At 47.6% G+C, this 26108-nt stretch overlaps 1 protein-coding gene across 7 annotated transcripts in view; it reads left to right on the top strand.

Moving 5' to 3' along the window:
* lmo3 (LIM domain only 3) overlaps nt 1–26108 on the top strand; it is a 140278-nt gene that overhangs the window by 74609 nt on the left and 39561 nt on the right. For all 7 annotated transcript variants that reach the window (XM_055937152.1, XM_055937151.1, XM_055937150.1 and 4 more), the window contains exon 3: nt 13136–13261. In XM_055937152.1, coding sequence (XP_055793127.1) covers nt 13136–13261 — 126 coding nt within the window. The remainder of the gene's footprint in view (nt 1–13135; nt 13262–26108) is intronic.

The raw sequence follows: 26108 nt of genomic DNA, 5'->3' as shown, positions 1-26108 counted from the left end.
GAGAGGAGGGATGGAGAGGACAGGAGAGGAGGGAGAAGAGAGGAGAGGAGAGGAGGGGAGAGGAGAGGAGAGGGAGGCAGTGTCAGAATTTCAAATGGCTCTGAAGTTGGTGGTGTTATCATTCTTTATTTGGTTTAAACGTTCCCACAAAAGCTTATTTTTACTTTTTGGAACAGAGTAAAGGTTCATTTGTTCTCCTTGATGCTGTGTGGTGTATGCCGTCGGGTGTACGCCAAGTAAAAATGTGATTCACAGATTTCTGGATTGGGCTGCGCTCAGAGTATCCTGCCTTGGCAAATCGTGCTGCTAAGACACTGATGCCCTTTGCAACCACGTACCTATGTGAGAGTGGATTCTCGGCCCTCACTAGCATGAAAACTAAATACAGGCACAGACTGTGTGTGGAAAATGATTTAAGACTGAGACTCTCTCCGATACAACCCAACATTGCAGAGTTATGTGCATCTTTCAAGCACAACCTTCTCATTAACCTGTGGTGAGTTATTCACCAATCTCGATGAACAAATCAAGTTTTATATGTAAGATGGTTAAATAAAGAGCAAAATTATTAATTATTATTATATTATTATTTGTGTCCTGGTCCTATAAGAGCTCTTTGTCACTTCCCACCAGCCGGGTTGTGACAAAAACTCACACTCATTCTTATGTTTAATAAATGTATCGTATAGTGTGTGTGTGTGGCAGGCTTACAATGATGGCAAAAAACAACATTTGAGAGTGCTAGAGGGGGTACAGCTGGAGTGTGCTGACCCTGGTGCTAGAGTGGGTACAGCTGGAGTGCGCTGACCCTGGTGCTAGAGGGGGTACAGCTGACCCTGATGCTAGAGGGGGTACAGCTGACCCTGGTGCTAGAGTGGGTACAGCTGGAGTGTGCTGACCCTGGTGCTAGAGGGGGTACAGCTGACCCTGATGCTAGAGGGGGTACAGCTGACCCTGGTGCTAGAGGGGGTACAGCTGGAGTGTGCTGACCCTGATGCTAGAGGGGGTACAGGTGACCCTGATGCTAGAGGGGGTACAGCTGACCCTGGTGCTAGAGGGGGTACAGCTGACCCTGGTGCTAGAGGGGGTACAGCTGACCCTGGTGCTAGAGTGGGTACAGCTGGAGTGTGCTGACCCTGGTGCTAGAGGGGGTACAGCTGACCCTGGTGCTAGAGGGGGTACAGGTGACCCTGGTGCTAGAGGAGGTACAGCTGACCCTGGTGCTAGAGGGGGTACAGCTGACCCTGGTGCTAGAGGGGGTACAGCTGGAGTGTGCTGACCCTGGTGCTAGAGGGGGTACAGCTGACCCTGGTGCTAGAGGGGGTACAGCTGACTCTGGTGCTAGAGGGGGTACAGCTGGAGTGTGCTGACCCTGGTGCTAGAGGGGGTACAGCTGGAGTGTGCTGACCCTGGTGCTAGAGGGGGTACAGCTGACAATGGTGCTATAGGGGGTACAGCTGGAGTGTGCTGACCCTGGTGCTAGAGGGGGTACAGCTGACCCTGGTGCTAGAGGGGGTACAGCTGACCCTGGTGCTAGAGGAGGTACAGCTGACCCTGGTGCTAGAGGGGGTACAGCTGACCCTGGTGCTAGAGGGGGTACAGCTGGAGTGTGCTGACCCTGGTGCTAGAGGGGGTACAGCTGACCCTGGTGCTAGAGGGGGTACAGCTGACTCTGGTGCTAGAGGGGGTACAGCTGGAGTGTGCTGACCCTGGTGCTAGAGGGGGTACAGCTGACCCTGGTGCTAGAGGGGGTACAGCTGGAGTGTGCTGACCCTGGTGCTAGAGGGGGTACAGCTGACCCTGGTGCTAGAGGGGGTACAGCTGACCCTGGTGCTAGAGGAGGTACAGCTGACCCTGGTGCTAGAGGGGGTACAGCTGGAGTGTGCTGACCCTGGTGCTAGAGGGGGTACAGCTGACCCTGGTGCTAGAGGGGGTACAGCTGGAGTGTGCTGACCCTGGTGCTAGAGGGGGTACAGCTGACAATGGTGCTAGAGGGGGTACAGCTGGAGTGTGCTGACCCTGGTGCTAGAGGGGGTACAGCTGACCCTGGTGCTAGAGGGGGTACAGCTGACCCTGGTGCTAGAGGAGGTACAGCTGACCCTGGTGCTAGAGGGGGTACAGCTGACCCTGGTGCTAGAGGGGGTACAGCTGGAGTGTGCTGACCCTGGTGCTAGAGGGGGTACAGCTGACCCTGGTGCTAGAGGGGGTACAGCTGACCCTGATGCTAGAGGGGGTACAGCTGGAGTGTGCTGACCCTGGTGCTAGAGGGGGTACAGCTGGAGTGTGCTGACCCTGGTGCTAGAGGGGGTACAGCTGACCCTTATGCTAGAGGGGGTACAGCTGGAGTGTGCTGACCCTGGTGCTAGAGGGGGTACAGCTGACCCTTATGCTAGAGGGGGTACAGCTGGAGTGTGCTGACCCTGGTGCTAGAGGGGGTACAGCTGACCCTGGTGCTAGAGGGGGTACAGCTGACCCTGGTGCTAGAGGGGGTACAGCTGACTCTGGTGCTAGAGGGGGTACAGCTGGAGTGTGCTGACCCTGGTGCTAGAGGGGGTACAGCTGACCCTGGTGCTAGAGGGGGTACAGCTGACCCTGATGCTAGAGGGGGTACAGCTGGAGTGTGCTGACCCTGGTGCTAGAGGGGGTACAGCTGGAGTGTGCTGACCCTGGTGCTAGAGGGGGTACAGCTGACCCTTATGCTAGAGGGGGTACAGCTGGAGTGTGCTGACCCTGGTGCTAGAGGGGGTACAGCTGACCCTGGTGCTAGAGGGGGTACAGCTGACCCTGGTGCTAGAGGGGGTACAGCTGACAATGGTGCTAGAGGGGGTACAGCTGGAGTGTGCTGACCCTGGTGCTAGAGGGGGTACAGCTGACCCTGGTGCTAGAGGGGGTACAGCTGACCCTGGTGCTAGAGGAGGTACAGCTGACCCTGGTGCTAGAGGGGGTACAGCTGACCCTGGTGCTAGAGGGGGTACAGCTGGAGTGTGCTGACCCTGGTGCTAGAGGGGGTACAGCTGACCCTGGTGCTAGAGGGGGTACAGCTGACCCTGATGCTAGAGGGGGTACAGCTGGAGTCTGCTGACCCTGGTGCTAGAGGGGGTACAGCTGACCCTGGTGCTAGAGGGGGTACAGCTCGAGTGTGCTGACCCTGGTGCTAGAGGGGGTACAGCTGACCCTGGTGCTAGAGGGGGTACAGCTGACCCTGGTGCTAGAGGGGGTACAGCTGACTCTGGTGCTAGAGGGGGTACAGCTGGAGTGTGCTGACCCTGGTGCTAGAGGGGGTACAGCTGGAGTGTGCTGACCCTGGTGCTAGAGGGGGTACAGCTGACCCTGGTGCTAGAGGGGGTACAGCTGACCCTGGTGCTAGAGGGGGTACAGCTGACCCTGGTGCTAGAGGGGGTACAGCTGGAGTGTGCTGACCCTGGTGCTAGAGGGGGTTCAGCTGACCCTGGTGCTAGAGGGGGTACAGCTGGAGTGTGCTGACCCTGGTGCTAGAGGGGGTACAGCTGACAATGGTGCTAGAGGGGGTACAGCTGGAGTGTGCTGACCCTGGTGCTAGAGGGGGTACAGCTGACCCTGGTGCTAGAGGGGGTACAGCTGACCCTGGTGCTAGAGGAGGTACAGCTGACCCTGGTGCTAGAGGGGGTACAGCTGACCCTGGTGCTAGAGGGGGTACAGCTGGAGTGTGCTGACTCTGGTGCTAGAGGGGGTACAGCTGACCCTGGTGCTAGAGGGGGTACAGCTGACTCTGGTGCTAGAGGGGGTACAGCTGGAGTGTGCTGACCCTGGTGCTAGAGGGGGTACAGCTGGAGTGTGCTGACCCTGGTGCTAGAGGGGGTACAGCTGACCCTGGTGCTAGAGGGGGTACAGCTGACCCTGGTGCTAGAGGGGGTACAGCTGGAGTGTGCTGACCCTGGTGCTAGAGGGGGTACAGCTGACCCTGGTGCTAGAGGGGGTACAGCTCGAGTGTGCTGACCCTGGTGCTAGAGGGGGTACAGCTGACCCTGGTGCTAGAGGGGGTACAGCTGACCCTGGTGCTAGAGGGGGTACAGCTGGAGTGTGCTGACCCTGGTGCTAGAGGGGGTACTGCTGACCCTGGTGCTAGAGGGGGTACAGCTGGAGTGTGCTGACCCTGGTGCTAGAGGGGGTACAGCTGACCCTGGTGCTAGAGGGGGTACAGCTGGAGTGTGCTGACCCTGGTGCTAGAGGGGGTACAGCTGACCCTGGTGCTAGAGGGGGTACAGCTGACCCTGGTGCTAGAGGGGGTAAAGCTGGAGTGTGCTGACCCTGGTGCTAGAGGGGGTACAGCTGACCCTGGTGCTAGAGTGGGTACCCAGCTGGAGGTTGAATGTTTGAAGGGGTATGGGACTATAAAACGTTTGGGATCCACTGTAACTAGAGGACAACTGAATGTAAATGTGATGCTCTACCATGTTTAGGTTCTGCAGACATTTAACACAACAGTATTCTTAGATATTTTCTCTCAGCGTCAAACACAAATGCAGCATATTTCAATTATACCAGACAGACTCATCGCTAGTTAAACTACAATGTGTTTCATGTTGTAAAAGTATAATTCCAACTGTCTCTCTGTGAAACATTTATTCAAAAGTATTTAAAGTGAAATTTCTAAATATTCAACCCAAACATCAAAATATGTGAAAATGGCATATTTATGTATGTGAAAATGGCACGTTTCTAGATGTGAAAATGGCACGTTTCTAGATGTGAAAATGGCATGTTTATAGATGTGAAAATGGCACGTTTATAGATGTGAAAATGACACGTTTCTAGATGTGAAAATGGCACGTTTCTAGATGTGAAAATGGCACGTTTCTAGATGTGAAAATGGCACGTTTCTAGATGTGAAAATGGCACGTTTCTAGATGTGAAAATGGCACGTTTCTAGATGTGAAAATGGCACGTTTCTAGATGTGAAAATGGCACGTTTCTAGATGTGTAAATGGCACGTTTCTAGATGTGAAAATGGCACGTTTATAGATGTGAAAATGACACGTTTCTAGATGTGAAAATGGCACGTTTCTAGATGTGAAAATGGCATGTTTCAATGTTTTGTGGAAAAACAGAGAGAGAGAAGATAAGTGTTTCCAATGACGTCATCGGTGTGTGTCATTATTTTCACCAATTATGAGGAGGCATTGACTACTAATTGGTTGACGATGTCATTGAAAACACTTCCTCTTCCTTGATGACTTTACTCTAAATCATAGAAACGTGCCATGTTCACACATGTTGATGTTGCGGTGGTGCTGGAGGTGATGTTTAATATGAAGATTGAATATTTAGAAGCGTTGGCTTTAGTCGGCAGAACCTCCCTAAAGGGACACATGATACAAAATCCCCTATAATTCACTACTCATTTCTTTAAAGTCCTGATAGGAGAAATACGTCAAACATTTCCCAGATATGCTTTACAGAAGAGTATTAAAGCCCACATGCAGTCTTTTTAATTAGATGTTTAAATAATCACTTTATGTCTAATAATAAATTCACTCTGTTACTGATTTGATTTCCCCTGAAACCTCCTTTGGCTCCTGAAATGCTCTGTCTGATCGTGTAGGCTTTAGAAAACACATTTGAACATATTTACATACACAGTCCTAATTGGCTGATAGGATGGTCTAGAGTCCCCCCCCCCCCCCCCATACGCAGATGAACAGTCATTGGTCTATTATTATCAGATCCCATTGTGATGTCATAAAGTGGGCCGAAAGTTCCATCCCACCTGAACAGGAGGAACTTCCAGACCGACTAAGGAGGTGACACCGATCGGTGCTCCTCACGTCCAAACCTCCAAAATATTAAATGGAAAAACCAAAGTCTGTAATGCAGTTACACAGGGAAAAGTAGCTTTGAGCTGTTATTATGGAGGGGTAAAAGTAGCTTTGAGCTGTTATTATGGAGGGGGAAAAGTAGCTTTGAGCTGTTATTATGGAGGGGGAAAAGTAGCTTTGAGCTGTTATTATGGAGGGGGAAAAGTAGCTTTGAGCTGTTATTATGGAGGGGGAAAAGTAGTTTTGAGCTGTTATTATGGAGGGGGAAAAGTAGTTTTGAGCTGTTATTATGGAGGGGGAAAAGTAGTTTTGAGTTGTTATTATGGAGGGGGAAAAGTATGAATACTCTTTGGTTACAAAACTACATTAGCTAAATAAATGAATAACATACAGTCCTGCGCTGCATTAGATTAAATTATTACAAGTTGTTCCCCAACATGGTGCTGAGCAATACAACAATATACAGTGGCAAGAGAAAGTATGTGAACCCTTTGGAAATACCTGGATTTCTGCATAAATTGGTCATAAAATTGGATCTGATCTTCATCTAGGTGACAACAATAGACAAACACAGTCTGATTAAACTAATAACACACAAACAATTATACATTGTCATGTCTCTATTGAACACACCGTGTAAACATTCACAGTGCAGGGTGGGAAAAGTATGTGAACCCTTGGATTTAATAACTGGTTGACCCTCCTTTGACAGCAATAACCTCAACCAAACGTTTTCTGTAGTTGTGGATCAGACCTGGACAAAGGTCAGGAGGAATTTTGAACCATTCCGCTTTACAAAACTGTTTCAGTTCAATATTCTTGGGATGTCTGGTGTCAACTGCTCTCTCGAGGTCATGTCACAGCATCTCCATCGGGTTGAGGTCAGGACTCTGACTGGGCCACTCCAGAAGGAGTATTTTCTTCTGTTGAAGCCATTCTGTTGTTGATTTACTTCTGTGTTTTGGGTCATTGTCCTGTTGCATCACCCAACTTCTGTTGAGCTTCAATCGGTAGGACAGTTAGCCTCACATTCACCTGCAAAATGTCTTGATAAACTTGAGAATTAATCTTTCCGTCGATGATAGCAAGCTGTCCAGGCCCTGAGGCAGCAAAGCAGCCCAAACCATGATGCTCCCTCCACAATACTTTACAGTTGGGATGAGGTTTTGATGTTGGTGTGCTGTGCCTTTTTCTCTCCACACATAGTGTTGTGTGTTCCTTCCAAACAACTCAACTGTAGTTTCATCTGTCCACAGAATATTTTGGCAGTAGCGCTGTGGAACATCCAGGTGCTCTTTTGCGAACTTCAGACAGCAATGTTTTTTTGGACAGTAGTGGCTTCTTCCGTGGTGTACTCCCATGAACACCATTCTTCTTTAGTGTTTTACGTATCGGAGACTCGTCAACAGAGATGTTAGCATGTTCCAGAGATTTCTGTAAGTCTTTAGCTGATACTTCAGGATTCTTCTTAACCTCATTGAGCATTCTGCGCTGTGCTCTTGCAGTCATCTTTGCAGGACGGCTACTCCTAGAGAGAGTAGCAACAGTGCTGAACTTTCTCCATTTATAGACAATGTGTCTCACTGTGGACTGATGAACATCAAGGCTTTTAGAGATACTTTTGTAACCCTTTCCTGCCCTCCATCATCCTGGAGATTTACCCATACTGCACTGGTGGAGATTTACCCATACTGCACTGGTGGAGATTTACCCATACTGCACTGGTGGTGATTTACCCATACTGCACTGGTGGAGATTTACCCATACTGCACTGGTGGAGATTTACCCATACTGCACTGCTGACTACACTACCTGCCCTCCATTATCCTGGAGATTTACCCATACTGCACTGGTGGAGATTTACCCATACTGCACTGCTGACTACACTACCTGCCCTCCATCATCCTGGAGATTTACCCATACTGCACTGGTGGAGATTTACCCATACTGCACTGGTGGAGATTTACCCATACTGCACTGCTGACTACACTACCTGCCCTCCATTATCCTGGAGATTTACCCATAATGCACTGGTGGAGATTTACCCATACTGCACTGGTGGAGATTTACCCATACTGCACTGGTGGAGATTTACCCATACTGCACTGGTGGAGATTTACCCATACTGCACTGGTGGAGATTTACCCATACTGCACTGGTGGAGATTTACCCATACTGCACTGGTGGAGATTTACCCATACTGCACTGGTGGAGATTTACCCATACTGCACTGGTGGAGATTTACCCATACTGCACTGCTGACTACACTACCTGCCCTCCATTATCCTGGAGATTTACCCATACTGCACTGGTGGAGATTTACCCATACTGCACTGGTGGAGATTTACCCATACTGCACTGCTGACTGCAATACCTGCCCTCCATCATCCTGGGGATTTACCCATACTGCACTGCTGACTACACTACCTGCCCTCCATTATCCTGGAGATTTACCCATACTGCACTGCTGACTACACTACCTGCCCTCCATTATCCTGGAGATTTACCCATAATGCACTGGTGGAGATTTACCCATACTGCACTGGTGGAGATTTACCCATACTGCACTGCTGACTGCAATACCTGCCCTCCATCATCCTGGGGATTTACCCATACTGCACTGCTGACTACACTACCTGCCCTCCATTATCCTGGAGATTTACCCATAATGCACTGGTGACTACACTACCTGCCCTCCATCATCCTGGAGATTTACCCATACTGCACTGCTGACGACACTACCTGCCCTCCATCATCCTGGAGATTTACCCATAATGCACTGGTGACTACACTACCTGCCCTCCATCATCCTGGAGATTTACCCATACTGCACTGCTGACGACACTACCTGCCCTCCATCGTCCTGGTCACCACAACTCTGTGGCTGTGTGGCAAACACTCGCTTCTTTAATTTCAAACCTCCCAGAATTCACCACTCCTACCCAGAAACCTCAGCCCTGTGTTTCTGTCTCGCCGAACCTCAGCCTCGCCCTGCGGAGAGGAGGAGAAGAAGGGAGGGAAAGGGGGAGGGAGGAGAGGAAGATGGATAGAGCATACCTGCCACTCGTCTCCGTGCGCTCCAGCAGCTTGATGCCAGGGATGCTAATGGCTCTCCAGGGAGGAGGCATAATGAAACAGCGTGTCGGGCTCCCTCCCCCTCGCCACCTAATGAATTCAAAGACACATGCTCCCACACCATCTCACTCAGACACTTTAAGGTCCCTGCACTGGGTGTGTGTGTGTGTGTGTGTGTGTGTGTGTGTGTGTGTGTGTGTGTGTGTGTGTGTGTGTGTGTGTGTGTGTGTGTGTGTGTGTGTGTGTGTGTGTGTGTGTGTGTGTGTGTGTGTGTATAAAAGGTCCCCCAGTAGGGGTGTGTGGGTAAAATCACCGGGGAAGCCAAGCCAGTTAAAAAAACGTATTACAACCTACGTGGTAATAATTGTGTTGTTTGCTCTGTAACCCATTAGTTCATAGACCACCGTCATTTTACAATGAGGCCCGTGACAACAACAAGACATGGGCAACAATGAACCAGCTAAGTTAGCTAGCTAGTTAACATGAGCCTACCAGGCTACATCTAGGCTACATATTAAACTTCAATCGTCTCAGGCCAGGGGCACAATATATAAATCTATGGTTAGATCGCCGTCAAAATTCATTCAGAACCACAAGTCTCCATCCATGGCTTAGGAAAGGGATGATTTAGCAAGCTAGCTACAGCAGGACATCAACACAAGCAGACTAGAATCAGACACGTTTTTCTGACAATGATCACGTTTTGCTTAGGATGTGATTTGATTGGTGTGAAGCCAAATCCAAACTGGCTTCCCTTGGTGGGGGGGGGGGGGGGGGCGGTTTACTGCGCTAGGACAACCCACAGTTGAGCTCAGCTCAACGCCGATTGGCTAATTCTTTTATAAAACTGTTCTATCAAGGATAAGCCAAATGCTTCCTGGCATCAATCAATCAAATACTACGGCGGCAACATGTCATATACTCTTTTGTTCCAGACAGCATGAGATACACCTACTGAGACAGAGGGGGCGCTGTTTCCCTCCCATTGACTGTGTGTGTATTAATGCTCTGCCATGTAAAATAGCGGTAGCAATACCTTGTGTCAGACAAAAGGCATCGACTGCTCTGCTATGTACTCTCTGTATGCTACGGTAGTGTGTGTGTCTGTCTGTCTGTCTGTCTGTCTGTCTGTCTGTCTGTCTGTCTGTACACTCTCTCACTCTCACACACACTCTCACACACACTCTCTCACACACTCTCTCACACATACACACACACTTTATGATTGCAAAAGGGCTCTGTCTTGAATTTCTCAAAACAAAACAGTGTGACAGTCATTTTCCAATATGTCTGCCACGGCCGCCTTAAACGGAGAGGAGAGCTGATCCCAGACAGACACTGGGGATGTGAGAAACAGAGCACTGTTTTGATTCCACCTGACAGACTAAAGGCTTTAAAACTTTGCTTTTATACACCAATATCTTCCATCATCTATCAGCCTTGAGTTTATGCATTGTTCAAATGTTTCAGGTACCACAACCACGTAAAGTGGTATTCCTTTTATACTGAGATATATCTATTTACCTCCTAAAACACACATCTTAACTTGAATTTAACTTTAATCTACACAGAGTGGACAAAACATTAAGAACACTTCAAATCAAATCAAATCAAATGGTTGGTATACTCAGTGTGTACCAGTCCAATGACAGAATATGTCCTTATACCTCCTCTGTACCGGTCCAATGACAGAATATGTCTTATACCTCCCCCTGTACCGGTCCAATGACAGAATATGTCCTTATACCTCCCCTGTACCGGTCCAATGACAGAATATGTCTTATACCTCCCCCTGTACCGGTCCAATGACAGAATATGTCCTTATACCTCCTCTGTACCGGTCCAATGACAGAATATGTCCTTATACCTCCTCTGTACCGGTCCAATGACAGAATATGTCCTTATACCTCCTCTGTACCGGTCCAATGACAGAATATGTCTTATACCTCCCCTGTACCGGTCCAATGACAGAATATGTCCTTATACCTCCCCTGTACCGGTCCAAAGACAGAATATGTCCTTATACCTCCTCTGTACCGGTCCAATGACAGAATATGTCCTCATACCTCCCCTGTACCGGTCCAATGACAGAATATGTCCTCATACCTCCCCTGTACCGGTCCAATGACAGAATATGTCTTATACCTCCCCTGTACCGGTCCAATGACAGAATATGTCCTTATACCTCCTCTGTACCGGTCCAATGACAGAATATGTCTTATACCTCCTCTGTACTGGTCCAAAGACAGAATATGTCTTATACCTCCCACAGTACCGGTTGTGTTGATGGTAGACCTGTCATTATGTGGAGCTGTGTTGATGATAGACCTGTCATTATGTAGGGCTGTGTTAATAGTAGACCTGTCATTATGTAGAGCTGTGTTGATGGTAGACCTGTCATTATGTAGAGCTGTGTTGATAGTAGACCTGTCATTCTGTAGGGCTGTGTTGATGGTAGACCTGTCATTATGTAGAGCTGTGTTGATGGTAGACCTGTCATTATGTAGAGCTGTGTTGATGGTAGACCTGTCATTATGTAGAGCTGTGTTGATGGTAGACCTGTCATTATGTAGAGCTGTGTTGATAGTAGACCTGTCATTATGTAGGGCTGTGTTGATGGTAGACCTGTCATTCTGTAGGGCTGTGTTGATGGTAGACCTGTCATTCTGTAGGGCTGTGTTGATGGTAGACCTGTCATTCTGTAGGGCTGTGTTGATGGTAGACCTGTCATTATGTAGGGCTGTGTTGATGGTAGACCTGTCATTATGTAGGGCTGTGTTGATGGTAGACCTGTCATTATGTAGAGCTGTGTTGATGGTAGACCTGTCATTATGTAGGGCTGTGTTGATGGTAGACCTGTCATTATGTAGGGCTGTGTTGATGGTAGACCTGTCATTCTGTAGGGCTGTGTTGATAGTAGACCTGTCATTCTGTAGGGCTGTGTTGATGGTAGACCTGTCATTCTGTAGGGCTGTGTTGATGGTAGACCTGTCATTCTGTAGGGCTGTGTTGATGGTAGACCTGTCATTCTGTAGGGCCTGAGAGAGAGAGAGAGAGAGAGAGAGAGAGAGAGAGAGAGAGAGAGAGAGAGAGAGAGAGAGAGAGAGAGAGAGAGAGAGAGAGAGAGAGAGAAACAGGGAGAGAGAGGGAGAGAGAGAGAGAGAGAGAGAGAGAGAGAGAGAGAGAGAGAGAGAGAGAAACAGGGAGAGAGAGGGAGAGAGAGAGAGAGGTCTGTCTCTGTGGTGCCATGACCACGTCCTCTCAGGTTCAGAGACAATGTTCTACTGTCCCGTCCACTGTTTATTCAGCATGTCTCAACTTCTTACATCTCTTTTGGACAAATCTATAATGTGACTCTAATGGATATCTATCTCTATCATGCTAGGTGTCTACAGGAGGTCTGTTCTCTCCTGGGTCTCTATCTATCTCTATCATGCTAGGTGTCTACAGGAGGTCTGTTCTCTCCTGGGTCTCTATCTATCTCTATCATGCTAGGTGTCTACAGGAGGTCTGTTCTCCACCTGGGTCTCTATCTATCTCTATCATGCTAGGTGTCTACAGGAGGTCTGTTCTCTCCTGGGTCTCTATCTCTATCATGCTAGGTGTCTACAGGAGGTCTGTTCTCTCCTGGGTCTTTATCTATCTCTATCATGATAGGTGTCTACAGGAGGTCTGTTCTCCACCTGGGTCTCTATCTATCTCTATCGTGCTAGGTGTCTACAGGAGGTCTGTTCTCTCCTGGGTCTCTATCTCTGAAATGCTAGGTGTCTACAGGAGGGCTGTTCTCTCCTGGGTCTTTATCTATCTCTATCATGCTAGGTGTCTACAGGAGGTCTGTTCTCCAACTGGATCTCTATCTATCTCTATCATGCTAGGTGTCTACAGGAGGTCTGCTCTCTCCTGGGTCTCTATCTATCTCTATCATGCTAGGTGTCTACAGGAGGTCTGTTCTCTCCTGGGTCTCTATCTATCTCTATCATGCTAGGTGTCTACAGGAGGTCTGTTCTCTCCTGGGTCTCTATCTCTATCATGCTAGGTGTCTACAGGAGGTCTGTTCTCTCCTGGGTCTCTATCTCTATCATGCTAGGTGTCTCCAGGAGGTCTGTTCTCTCCTGGGTCTCTATCTATCTCTATCATGCTAGGTGTCTACAGGAGGTCTGTTCTCTCCTGGGTCTCTATCTATCTCTATCATGCTAGGTGTCTACAGGAGGTCTGTTCTCTCCTGTTCTAACAGTGCGTTCCTCCTGTCCCTGTCTCTTCTGCAGGTTGTTTGGTGTAACAGGGAACTGTGCGGCTTGCAGTAAGCTGATCCCAGCCTTTGAGATGGTGATGAGAGCTAAAGAGAACGTCTATCACCTGGACTGCTTCGCCTGTCAGCTCTGCAATCAGAGGTGAGTTTACTGGACAGGAAGCTGCTCCTCGCGTCCACTCTGCCAATGAGGAGGCTTGATGTTGAGAAGGGGTGGGACAGTGTGGACGTTCCCGAATCAGTCTCTAACAGTCCCTGAAGGTGTCCATGTTAGAACAGCCTCAATCTCAGCAGGAGTTGACTGATTCTGGTCTAATAGTCCCTGATCAGAGATAGTCTGGTCTAACTGTCCTTGATCAGAGATAGTCTGGCCTAACAATCCCTGATCAGAGATAGTCTGGTCCAACAGTCCCTGATCTGAGATAGTCTGGCCTAACAGTCCCTGATCAGAGATAGTCTGGTCTAACAGTCCCTGATCAGAGATAGTCTGGTCTAACAGTCCCTGATCAGTGATAGTCTGGCCTAACAGTCCCTGATCAGAGATAGTCTGGCCTAACAGTCCCTGATCAGAGATAGTCTGGTCTAACAGTCCCTGATCAGATATAGTCTGGTCTAACAGTCCCTGATCAGAGATAGTCTGGTCTAACAGTCCCTGATCAGAGATAGTCTGGTCTAACAGTCCCTGATCAGAGATAGTCTGGTCTAACAGTCCCTGATCAGAGATAGTCTGGTCTAACAGTCCCTGATCAGAGATAGTCTGGTCTAACAGTCCCTGATCAGTGATAGTCTGGCCTAACTGTCCCTGATCAGAGATAGTCTGGTCTAACAATCCCTGATCAGTGATAGTCTGGCCTAACTGTCCCTGATCAGTGATAGTCTGGTCTAACAGTCCCTGATCAGAGATAGTCTGGTCTAACAGTCCCTGATCAGAGATAGTCTGGTCTAACAGTCCCTGATCAGAGATAGTCTGGTCTAACAGTCCCTGATCAGAGATAGTCTGGCCTAACTGTCCCTGTTAATGGTGCTGATACGAGATGCTGGGCAGCACCTCCTACTGCTGAGTTCATCAATCTACAGCAATGCCGTCAGTCTCCCATCCAGGGTTTATCCAAACCCAGCCTTTCTTAGCTGGGATATTTGTCACTGACAATTACCAATGTGCTAATGTGAGAATGCTTGCTGTGAAATCTCCACTTAATAGATTCACTGTGGATATCAAAGTTATTCTAAAGTGTTCAACAGAGGAAATTAAATGTAACCGTACTGTATCTATCATACAGCATCTATGAGGCTCCGTACTGTATCTATCATACAGCATCTATGAGGCTCCGTACTGTATCTATCATACAGCATCTATGAGGCTCCGTACTGTATCTATCATACAGCATCTATGAGACTCTGTACTGTATCTATCATACAGCATCTATGAGGCTCCGTACTGTATCTATCATACAGCATCTATGAGGCTCCGTACTGTATCTATCATACAGCATCTATGAGACTCTGTACTGTATCTATCATACAGCATCTATGAGGCTCCGTACTGTATCTATCATACAGCATCTATGAGACTCCGTACTGTATCATACAGCATCTATGAGACTCTGTACTGTATCATACAGCATCGATGAGACTCCGTACTGTATCATACAGCATCTATGAGACTCTGTACTGTATCTATCATACAGCATCTATGAGACTCCGTACTGTATCTATCATACAGCATCTATGAGACTCCGTACTGTATCATACAGCATCTATGAGACTCTGTACTGTATCTATCATACAGCATCTATGAGACTCTGTACTGTATCATACTGTATCTATGAGACTCTGTACTGTATCTATCATACAGCATCTATGAGACTCCGTACTGTATCATACTGTATCTATGAGACTCTGTACTGTATCTATCATACAGCATCTATGAGGCTCCGTACTGTATCTATCATACAGCATCTATGAGACTCCGTACTGTATCACACAGCATCTATGAGGCTCCGTACTGTATCTATCATACAGCATCTATGAGACTCCGTACTGTATCTATCATACAGCATCTATGAGACTCTGTACTGTATCTATCATACAGCATCTATGAGACTCTGTACTGTATCTATCATACATCATCTATGAGACTCCGTACTGTATCATACAGCATCTATGAGACTCTGTACTGTATCTATCATACAGCATCTATGAGACTCCGTACTGTATCTATCTATGAGGCTCCGTACTGTATCTATCATACAGCATCTATGAGACTCTGTACTGTATCTATCATACAGCATCTATGAGACTCTGTACTGTATCTATCATACAGCATCTATGAGACTCCGTACTGTATCATACAGCATCTATGAGGCTCCGTACTGTATCTATGAGACTCTGTACTGTATCTATCATACAGCATCTATGAGACTCTGTACTGTATCTATCAATATAAAATTATTAATTAGTTGACAAACTGGAATTAAAGCCAGACTCAGTACAGATGGAACTATCCAAACTGGAATTAAAGCCAGACTCAGTACAGATGGAACTATCCAAACTGGAATTAAAGCCAGACTCAGTACAGATGGAACTATCCAAACTGGAATTAAAGCCAGACTCAGCACAGATGGAACTATCCAAACTGGAATTAAAGCCAGACTCAGTACAGATGGAATTATCCAAACTGGAATTAAAGCCAGACTCAGTACAGATGGAACTATCCAAACTGGAATTAAAGCCAGACTCAGTACAGATGGAACTATCCAAACTGGAATTAAAGCCAGACTCAGTACAGATGGAACTATCCAAACTGGAATTAAAGCCAGACTCAGTACAGATGGAATTATCCAAACTGGAATTAAAGCCAGACTCAGCACAGATGGAACTATCCAAACTGGAATTAAAGCCAGACTCAGTACAGATGGAACTATCCAAACTGGAATTAAAGCCAGACTCAGTACAGATGGAATTATCCAAACAGAATCTCCTTCTAATGCTGATATTTGGTTGCGTTGACAACCAAAAACAATTCAATATCACTTTTGAAATAAAATAAATAGCCTATTAACCTGCCTCCAGCTCAACCAGAAGTTAAAGAATGGGATGAAGCCAGTGTCTCAGATGTAACTATCCAACCAGAAGTTAAAGAATGGGATGAAGCCAGTGTCTCCAGATGGAACTATCCAACCAGAAGTTAAAGAATGGGATGAAGCCAGTGTCTCAGATGGAACTATCCAACCAGAAGTTAAAGAATGGGATGAAGCCAGTGGTTCAGATGGAACTATCCAACCAGAAGTTAACGAATGGGATGAAGCCAGTGTCTCCAGATGGAACTATCCAATCAGAAGTTAAAGAATGGGATGAAGCCAGTGAGTCAGATGGAACTATCCAACCAGAAGTTAAAGAATGGGATGAAGCCAGTGTCTCAGATGGAACTATCCAACCAGAAGTTAAAGAATGGGATGCGGGAGAGATATAGATAGATAGAGATAGAGATAGAGGGAGAGGGAGAGATAGAGGGAGAGATAGAGGGAGAGATAGAGGGAGAGATAGAGGGGGAGATAGAGGGAGAGATAGAGGGAGAGATAGAGGGGGATATAGAGAGAAAGGGAGAGATAGAGGGGGATATAGAGAGAAAGGGAGAGATAGAGGGGGATATAGAGAGAAAGGGAGAGATAGAGGGAGAGGGAGAGATAGAGATAGAGGGGGAGATAGAGGGAGAGATAGAGGGGGAGGTAGAGAGATAGAGGGGGAGATAGAGGGGGAGGTTGAGGGAGAGATAGAGGGAGAGATAGAGGGAGAGATAGAGGGAGAGATAGAGGGAGAGATAGAGGGAGAGATAGAGGGAGAGATAGAGGGGGAGGTAGAGAGATAGAGGGGGAGATAGAGGGAGAGATAGAGGGAGAGATAGAGGGAGAGATAGAGGGAGAGATAGAGGGGGAGATAGAGGGAGAGGGAGAGATAGAGGGAGAGATAGAGGGAGAGATAGAGGGGGAGATAGAGGGGGAGATAGAGGGAGAGATAGAGGGAGAGATAGAGGGAGAGATAGAGGGAGAGATAGAGGGGGAGATAGAGGGAGAGATAGAGGGAGAGATAGAGGGGGAGATAGAGGGAGAGATAGAGGGAGAGGGAGAGATGGAGATAGAGGGAGAGATAGAGGGGGAGGTAGAGAGATAGAGGGGGAGATAGAGGGGGAGGTATAGGGAGAGATAGAGGGAGAGATAGAGGGAGAGATAGAGGGAGAGATAGAGGGCGAGATAGAGGGGGAGATAGAGGGGGAGATAGAGGGAGAGATAGAGGGGGAGGTAGAGAGATAGAGATAGAGGGGGAGATAGAGAGAGAGATAGAGGGGGAGGTAGAGAGATAGAGGGGGAGATAGAGGGGGAGGTAGAGGGAGAGATAGAGGTAGTTCTAAACATAGTTCTAGAACTCCTCACTGCCACGTGCCGTCTCGTTTTATGTATCTCGTTTTATGTATCTGACCTGGGCTGAACAAGTCTTCCTTCTCTCTCTTACAAGCAGAGATGCACTAACGTGACACAGTCAGAATGTACAGATGTTTCAAAAATAACATCTGTTACCTTGGCAACCCAGAGTTGATGAGAGTACTCAGCACTGCAACACACAGAGAGAGAAACTCACTACATTACAGCTAAAAGTACACACAAACACACACACACGCACACACACACACAGACACACGCACACACACACGCACACAGACACACACACACCGGCATACACACACACACACACACACACACACACACACACACACACACACACACACACACACAGACACACACACACACACACACACACACACACACACACACACACACAGACACACACACACACACACACACACACACACACACACACACACACACACACACACACACACAGACACACACACACACACACACACACACACACACACACACACACACACACACACACACACACACACACACACACACACACACACACACACACACACACACACACACACACACACACACACACACACACAGACACACACACACACACACACACACACTTTCAGTGAACGTCTATCTGTCTGATCTCTTCCTTCACCGTCTGTCTGATCTCTTCCTTCACCGTCTGTCTGATCTCTTCCTTCACCGTCTGTCTGATCCCTTCCTTCACCGTCTGTCTGATCTCTTCCTTCACCGTCTGTCTGATCCCTTCCTTCACCGTCTGTCTGATCTCTTCCTTCACCGTCTGTCTGATCTCTTCCTTCACCGTCTGTCTGATCCCTTCCTTCACCGTCTGTCTGATCCCTTCCTTCACCGTCTGTCTGATCTCTTCCTTCACCGTCTGTCTGATCTCTTCCTTCACCGTCTGTCTGATCCCTTCCTTCACCGTCAGTCTGATCCCTTCCTTCACCGTCTGTCTGATCTCTTCCTTCACCGTCTGTCTGATCCCTTCCTTCACCGTCTGTCTGATCTCTTCCTTCACCGTCTGTCTGATCTCTTCCTTCACCGTCTGTCTGATCTCTTCCTTCACCTTCTGTCTGATCTCTTCCTTCACCGTCTGTCTGATCTCTTCCTTCACCGTCTGTCTGATCCCTTCCTTCACCGTCTGTCTGATCTCTTCCTTCACCTCCTGTCTGATCTCTTCCTTCACCGTCTGTCTGATCTCTTCCTTCACCGTCTGTCTGATCCCTTCCTTCACCGTCTGTCTGATCTCTTCCTTCACCGTCTGTCTGATCCCTTCCTTCACCGTCTGTCTGATCCCTTCCTTCACCGTCTGTCTGATCCCTTCCTTCACCGTCTGTCTGATCCCTTCCTTCACCGTCTGTCTGATCCCTTCCTTCACCGTCTGTCTGATCCCTTCCTTCACCGTCTGTCTGATCCCTTCCTTCACCGTCTGTCTGATCTCTTCCTTCACCGTCTGTCTGATCCCTTCCTTCACCGTCAGTCTGAATACCAAAACTCCTACAGGTCTTATACACTGGGAAAGTTAGGTTAATTTACCTCTTACCTCCATATTCAGCTTTTCACATTTAGACTGGACTTAAAGCTCACATCATTATATTATGATATTCATAGTATACGAGAACCACTTAACAACTAAAAAGAAAACTTCCAAACCAACCCCGACTTCTCTTCCAGTGGTCAGAGCTCAAGATCGACATATTCCACTCAGTCATAGAGATGTCACAGCGTCTCTGCTCTGATTGGCTGACCCCTGCATGTCAAAATCCAAGTTTCTCCGTGTTTGTCCCGTCGGTAACATTTCCAGTGTGTCTAAATGCAATCAGTGGTATACATCTGAATCCTGGTCGTCAGAACGTATTGATAACAATCAGTGGTATACATCTGACTCTACTGGTCATTAGAACGTATTGGTAACAATCAGTGGTATACATCTGAATCCTGGTCATTAGAACGTATTGGTAACAATCAGTGGTATACATCTGACTCTACTGGTCATTAGAACGTATTGATAACAATCAGTGGTATACATCTGAATACTGGTCATTAGAACGTATTGATAACAGCAGATGTTTTTCCTTGACGTGTAGAGCTAGTCGAACACATTTTAACAGGGTAAGGTAGGGGGCTTTCCACAGCTCGAATGGTTATAAATTCCATAAAATGTATATGTAAATATATTTATAGTATAAAATGGGATGTTACCTACCGCTGTTCAGATGGTTGGTCTGTCGTGGCTCCTCACAGCAGCCCCATCGGTAGGTCAGTCGCCCGTCACAATGTCACCGCCGCTCGCCACCACACTGCCGAGATGTATGGCAAAGCACCCTGGGTAATTAGAGCTGTTCTTCAGCTCTGTGTTTTGTTGTTGTTGTTTCTTAACATTTTCAACATTTTGGAGGAATATCCTTGGAAGACATCTAGTGTCTTTGTGGCAGTGTCCGCCACACACACACACAACGACACACACACACACACACACACAACGACACACACACACACACACACACACACACACACACACACACACACACACACACACACACACACACACACACACACACACAGACACACACACACACACACACACACAACGACACACACACACACACACAACGACACACACACACACACACACACACACACACACACACACACACACACACACACACACACACACACACACACACACACACACACACACACACACACACCGGCACACACACACACACACACACACACACACACGCACACAGACACACACACACACACACACGCACACAGACACACACACACCGGCATACACACACACACACACACACACACACACAGACACACGCACACACACACACACACAGACACACACACACCGGCATACACACACACACACACACACACGCACACAGACACACACACACCGGCATACACACACACACACACACACACACACACACAGACACACACACACCGGCACACACACACACACACACACACACACGCACACAGACACACACACACCGGCATACACACACACACACACACACACACACACAGACACACGCGCACACACACACACACACACACACACACACACACACACACACACACACACACACACACACACACACACACACACACACACACACACACACACACACACACACACACACACACACACAGTTCTCAGAGTAGCACTCAGAGTGAGGCATGCTCCATGTTTTTCTTTCAGTGAACGTCTGTCTGAACTCTTCCTTCACCGTCTATCTGATCTCTTCCTTCACCGTCTGTCTGAACCCTTCCTTCACCGTCTGTCTGATCTCTTCCTTCACCGTCTGTCTGATCCCTTCCTTCACCGTCTGTCTGAACCCTTCCTTCACCGTCTGTCTGATCTCTTCCTTCACCGTCTGTCTGATCTCTTCCTTCACCGTCTGTCTGAACTCTTCCTTCACCGTCTATCTGATCTCTTCCTTCACCGTCTGTCAGATCCCTTCCTTCACCGTCTGTCTGATCCCTTCCTTCACCGTCTGTCTGAACCCTTCCTTCACCGTCTGTCTGATCTCTTCCTTCACCTTCTGTCTGATCTCTTCCTTCACCGTCTGTCTGATCCCTTCCTTCACCGTCTGTCTGAACCCTTCCTTCACCGTCTGTCTGATCTCTTCCTTCACCGTCTGTCTGATCTCTTCCTTCACCTCCTGTCTGATCTCTTCCTTCACCGTCTGTCTGATCTCTTCCTTCACCGTCTGTCTGATCCCTTCCTTCACCGTCTGTCTGATCTCTTCCTTCACCGTCTGTCTGATCTCTTCCTTCACCGTCTATCTGATCTCTTCCTTCACCGTCTGTCTGATCTCTTCCTTCACCGTCTGTCTGATCTCTTCCTTCACCGTCTATCTGATCTCTTCCTTCACCGTCTGTCTGATCCCTTCCTTCACCGTCTGTCTGATCCCTTCCTTCACCGTCAGTCTGATCTCTTCCTTCACCGTCTGTCTGATCCCTTCCTTCACCGTCTGTCTGATCCCTTCCTTCACCGTCTGTCTGATCTCTTCCTTCACCGTCTGTCTGATCCCTTCCTTCACCGTCAGTCTGAATACCAAAACTCCTACAGGTCTTATACACTGGGAAAGTTAGGTTAATTTACCTCTTACCTCCATATTCAGCTTTTCACATTTAGACTGGACTTAAAGCTCACATCATTATATTATGATCTTCATAGTATACGAGAACCACTTAACAACTAAAAAGAAAACTTCCAAACCAACCCCGACTTCTCTTCCAGTGGTCGGAGCTCAAGATCGACATATTCCACTCAGTCATAGAGATGTCACAGCGTCTCTGCTCTGATTGGCTGACCCCTGCATGTCAAAATCCAAGTTTCTCCGTGTTTGTCCCGTCGGTAACATTTCCAGTGTGTCTAAATGCAATCAGTGGTATACATCTGAATCCTGGTCGTCAGAACGTATTGATAACAATCAGTGTTATACATCTGAATACTGGTCATTAGAACGTATTGGTAACAATCAGTGGTATACATCTGACTCTACTGGTCATTAGAACGTATTGATAACAATCAGTGGTATACATCTGAATACTGGTCATTAGAACGTATTGATAACAGCAGATGTTTTTCCTTGACGTGTAGAGCTAGTCGAACACATTTTAACAGGGTAAGGTAGGGGGCTTTCCACAGCTCGAATGGTTATAAATTCCATAAAATGTATATGTAAATATATTTATAGTATAAAATGGGATGTTACCTACCGCTGTTCAGATGGTTGGTCTGTCGTGGCGCCTCACAGCAGCCCCATCGGTAGGTCAGTCGCCCGTCACAATGTCACCGCCGCTCGCCACCACACTGCCGAGATGTATGGCAAAGCACCCTGGGTAATTAGAGCTGTTCTTCAGCTCTGTGTTTTGTTGTTGTTGTTTCTTAACATTTTCAACATTTTGGAGGAATATCCTTGGAAGACATCTAGTGTCTTTGTGGCAGTGTCCGCCACACACACACACAACGACACACACACACACACACACAACGACACACACACACACACACACACACACACACACACACACACACACACACACACACACACACACACACAGACACACACACACACACACACACACAACGACACACACACACACACACACAACGACACACACACACACACACACACACACACACACACACACACACACACACACACACACACACACACACACACACACACACACACACACACACACACACAGAATCCTGGATGTAAGATGACGCCGGACAGGAAGGCAGACGTTTTGCGTGTCCCCAACCTATTGTGTTTTTCTCCGTTTATTTGTGTTGTTTTGTAACAATTTTTGAAAACTTATTTTGTACATAATGTTGCCGCTACCGTCTCTTACGACCGAAAATAACTTCTAGACATCAGGACTGCGATTACTCACCACGGACTGGCAAAATCCTTTTTTTCCCCCTTTCACAACTCTGACGAGCCCGACGCGAAGGATACGCTGCTTCCTCGGGAACAGGTCCCGATCCCTGTGATCTGCATGAAGAAAGGCAGAGAAAAAGGGGCCGAAGGGCGGGCTGCCTTCTGAGAATTTGTAGGCGATTGAATAAATCCCCACTTCCCTCCATTCTGCTAGCAAACGTGCAATCTTTGGAGAATAAACTCGAAGACCTACACGGAGGATTAAACTACCAACAGGACATTCAAAACTGTAACATCTTATGCTTCACGGAGTCATGGCTGAACGACGACACTATCATCATACAGCTGGCTGGTTATACGCTGTATATTATATATTATATAATATATATATTATATAATATTATATATTATTATTATTAATTATTATTATATCTATTATATATTATATTTATGAATTATTATTATATATATATTATATATTATTATTATTAATTATTATTATATATATTATATATTATATTTATTATATATGTTATATGCACCGGCAGGATAGAACAGCGGCGTCTGGTAAGGTGGAAGGAGGTGTTTTTGTAAACAACAGCTGTTGCACGATATCTAAGGAAGTCTCGAGCTATTGCTCGCCTGAGGTAGAGTGTCTCATGATAAGCTGTAGACCACACTATCTACCTTAAAAGGTTCTACAGCTGCACCATCGAGAGCATCCTGACTGGTTGCATCACTGCCTGGTATGGAAACTGCTCGGCCTCCGACCGCAAGGCACTACAGAGGGTAGTGCGTACGGCCCAGTACATCACTGTGGCCAAGCTTCCTGCCATCCAGGACCTCTACACCAGGCGGTGTCAGAGGAAGACCCTCAAAATTGCCAAAGACTCCAGCCACTCTAGTAGAATGTTCTCCCTGCTACCGCACGGCAAGATGTACAGGAGCGCCAAGTCTAGGTCCAAGAGGCTTCTCAACAGCTTCTACCCCCAAGCCATAAAACTCCTGAACATCTAATCAAATGGCTACCCAGACTATTTGCATTGCCCCCCCCCACCCCCCCTCTCTTTACATCACTGCTACTCTCTCTTGTTGTCATCTGTGCATAGTCACTTCAATAACTCTACCTACGTGTACACACTACCTAAACTAACCGGTGCCCCTGCACATTGACTCTGTACTGGTACCCCCCTGTATATAGTCTCGCTATTGTTATTTACTGCTGTTCTTTAATTTTTTGTTACATTTATCTCCTATTAATATTCATATTTTTTACACTGCACTGTTGTATTATCTCTCTCTCTCCCTCTCTCGTTGTCTCTGTCTCTCTCTCACTCTCTCTCCCTCTCTCTCACTCTCTCTCCCTCTCTCTCACTCTCTCTCTCACTCTCTCTCTCACTCTCTCTCTCTCTCCCTCTCTCGTTGTCTCTCTCACTCTCTCTCCCTCTCTCTCTCCCTCTCTCTCTCTCTCTCTCTCTCCCTCTCTCTCTCTCTCCCTCTCTCTCTCTCCCTCTCTCTGTCTCTCTCCCTCTCTCGCTGTCTCTCTCCCTCTCTCGCTGTCTCTCTCCCTCTCTCGTTGTCTCTCTCTCTCGCTGTCTCTCTATCTCTCGCTGTCTCTCTCTCGCTGTCTCTCTCCCTCTCTCGTTGTCTCTCTCCCTCTCTCGCTGTCTGTCTCGCTGTCTCTCTCTCTTTAAAGCCTGTAGTCGTTCCACCTCACATAGAGAAAGCAACAGAATTGATAAGGTGGTGTCAGACAGGAGGGATGGTTGACTGGGCTTTTCTGGCAGCAGAACATGACGAGAGAGAACGGACCATACGCTACATCTACTACATTCCTCCGTTTCCCAAACGCTCTGTCATCGGACCGACGGAGAATCCATTTGTCCGCGAGCGATGTGACGATGCATTATCTCTCTCTAAACACACACACACACACACACACACACACACACACACACACACACACACACACACACACATATATACACAAACACCGATACACATTCTCAATTACACACTTTCTCTCGTACACACGCACAAACGCACCGATACACACACACACAAACACATCCACACACAGTTACAGACAACAGCCGCCTTGTCCAGAACACTGTTGTTACCGAGCACGTCAGTGAAAGCTTGACAGTATTTCTGGTACAGACACAACACAGTGAGGATGATGTCTCTGTCACAGTGGAGGCTGGACTCACTGTCTCTACTCCCATCTGGAGTGGTGCCTCTTAGCTGAACTATACTGTACTAGTCCTCCTGACTACTGTACTAGTCCTCCTGGGTCTGACTACTGTACTAGTCCCCCTGGGTCTGACTACTGTACTAGTCCTCCTGACTACTGTACTAGTCCTCCTGACTACTGTACTAGTCCCCCTGGGTCTGACTACTGTACTAGTCCTCCTGACTACTGTACTAGTCCTCCTGACTACTGTACTAGTCCCCTGGGTCTGACTACTGTACTAGTCCTCCTGACTACTGTACTAGTCCTCCTGACTACTGTACTAGTCCCCCTGGGTCTGACTACTGTACTAGTCCTCCTGACTACTGTACTAGTCCTCCTGACTACTGTACTAGTCCTCCTGACTACTGTACTAGTCCCCCTGGGTCTGACTACTGTACTAGTCCTCCTGACTACTGTACTAGTCCTCCTGACTACTGTACTAGTCCCCCTGGGTCTGACTACTGTACTAGTCCTCCTGACTACTGTACAAGTCCTCCTGGGTCTGACTACTGTACTAGTCCTCCTGGGTCTGACTACTGTACTAGTCCTCCTGACTACTGTACTAGTCCTCCTGACTACAGTACTAGTACTCCTGACTACTGTACTAGTCCTCCTGGGTCTGACTACTGTACTAGTTCTCCTAGGTCTGACTACTGTACTAGTCCTCCTGACTACTGTACTAGTCCTCCTGACTACTGTACTAGTCCTCCTGACTACTGTACTAGTCCTCCTGGGTCTGACTACTGTACTAGTCCTCCTGACTACAGTACTAGTACTCCTGACTACTGTACTAGTCCTCCTGGGTCTGACTACTGTACTAGTCCTCCTGGGTCTGACTACTGTACTAGTCCTCCTGACTACAGTACTAGTACTCCT

This window comes from Salvelinus fontinalis, chromosome 11 (genome assembly GCF_029448725.1).
Source record: "Salvelinus fontinalis isolate EN_2023a chromosome 11, ASM2944872v1, whole genome shotgun sequence".
Lineage (NCBI taxonomy): Eukaryota > Metazoa > Chordata > Actinopteri > Salmoniformes > Salmonidae > Salvelinus > Salvelinus fontinalis.
Note: the sequence above shows the minus strand (reverse complement) of the source record. Positions and strands in the feature narration are given on the sequence as shown.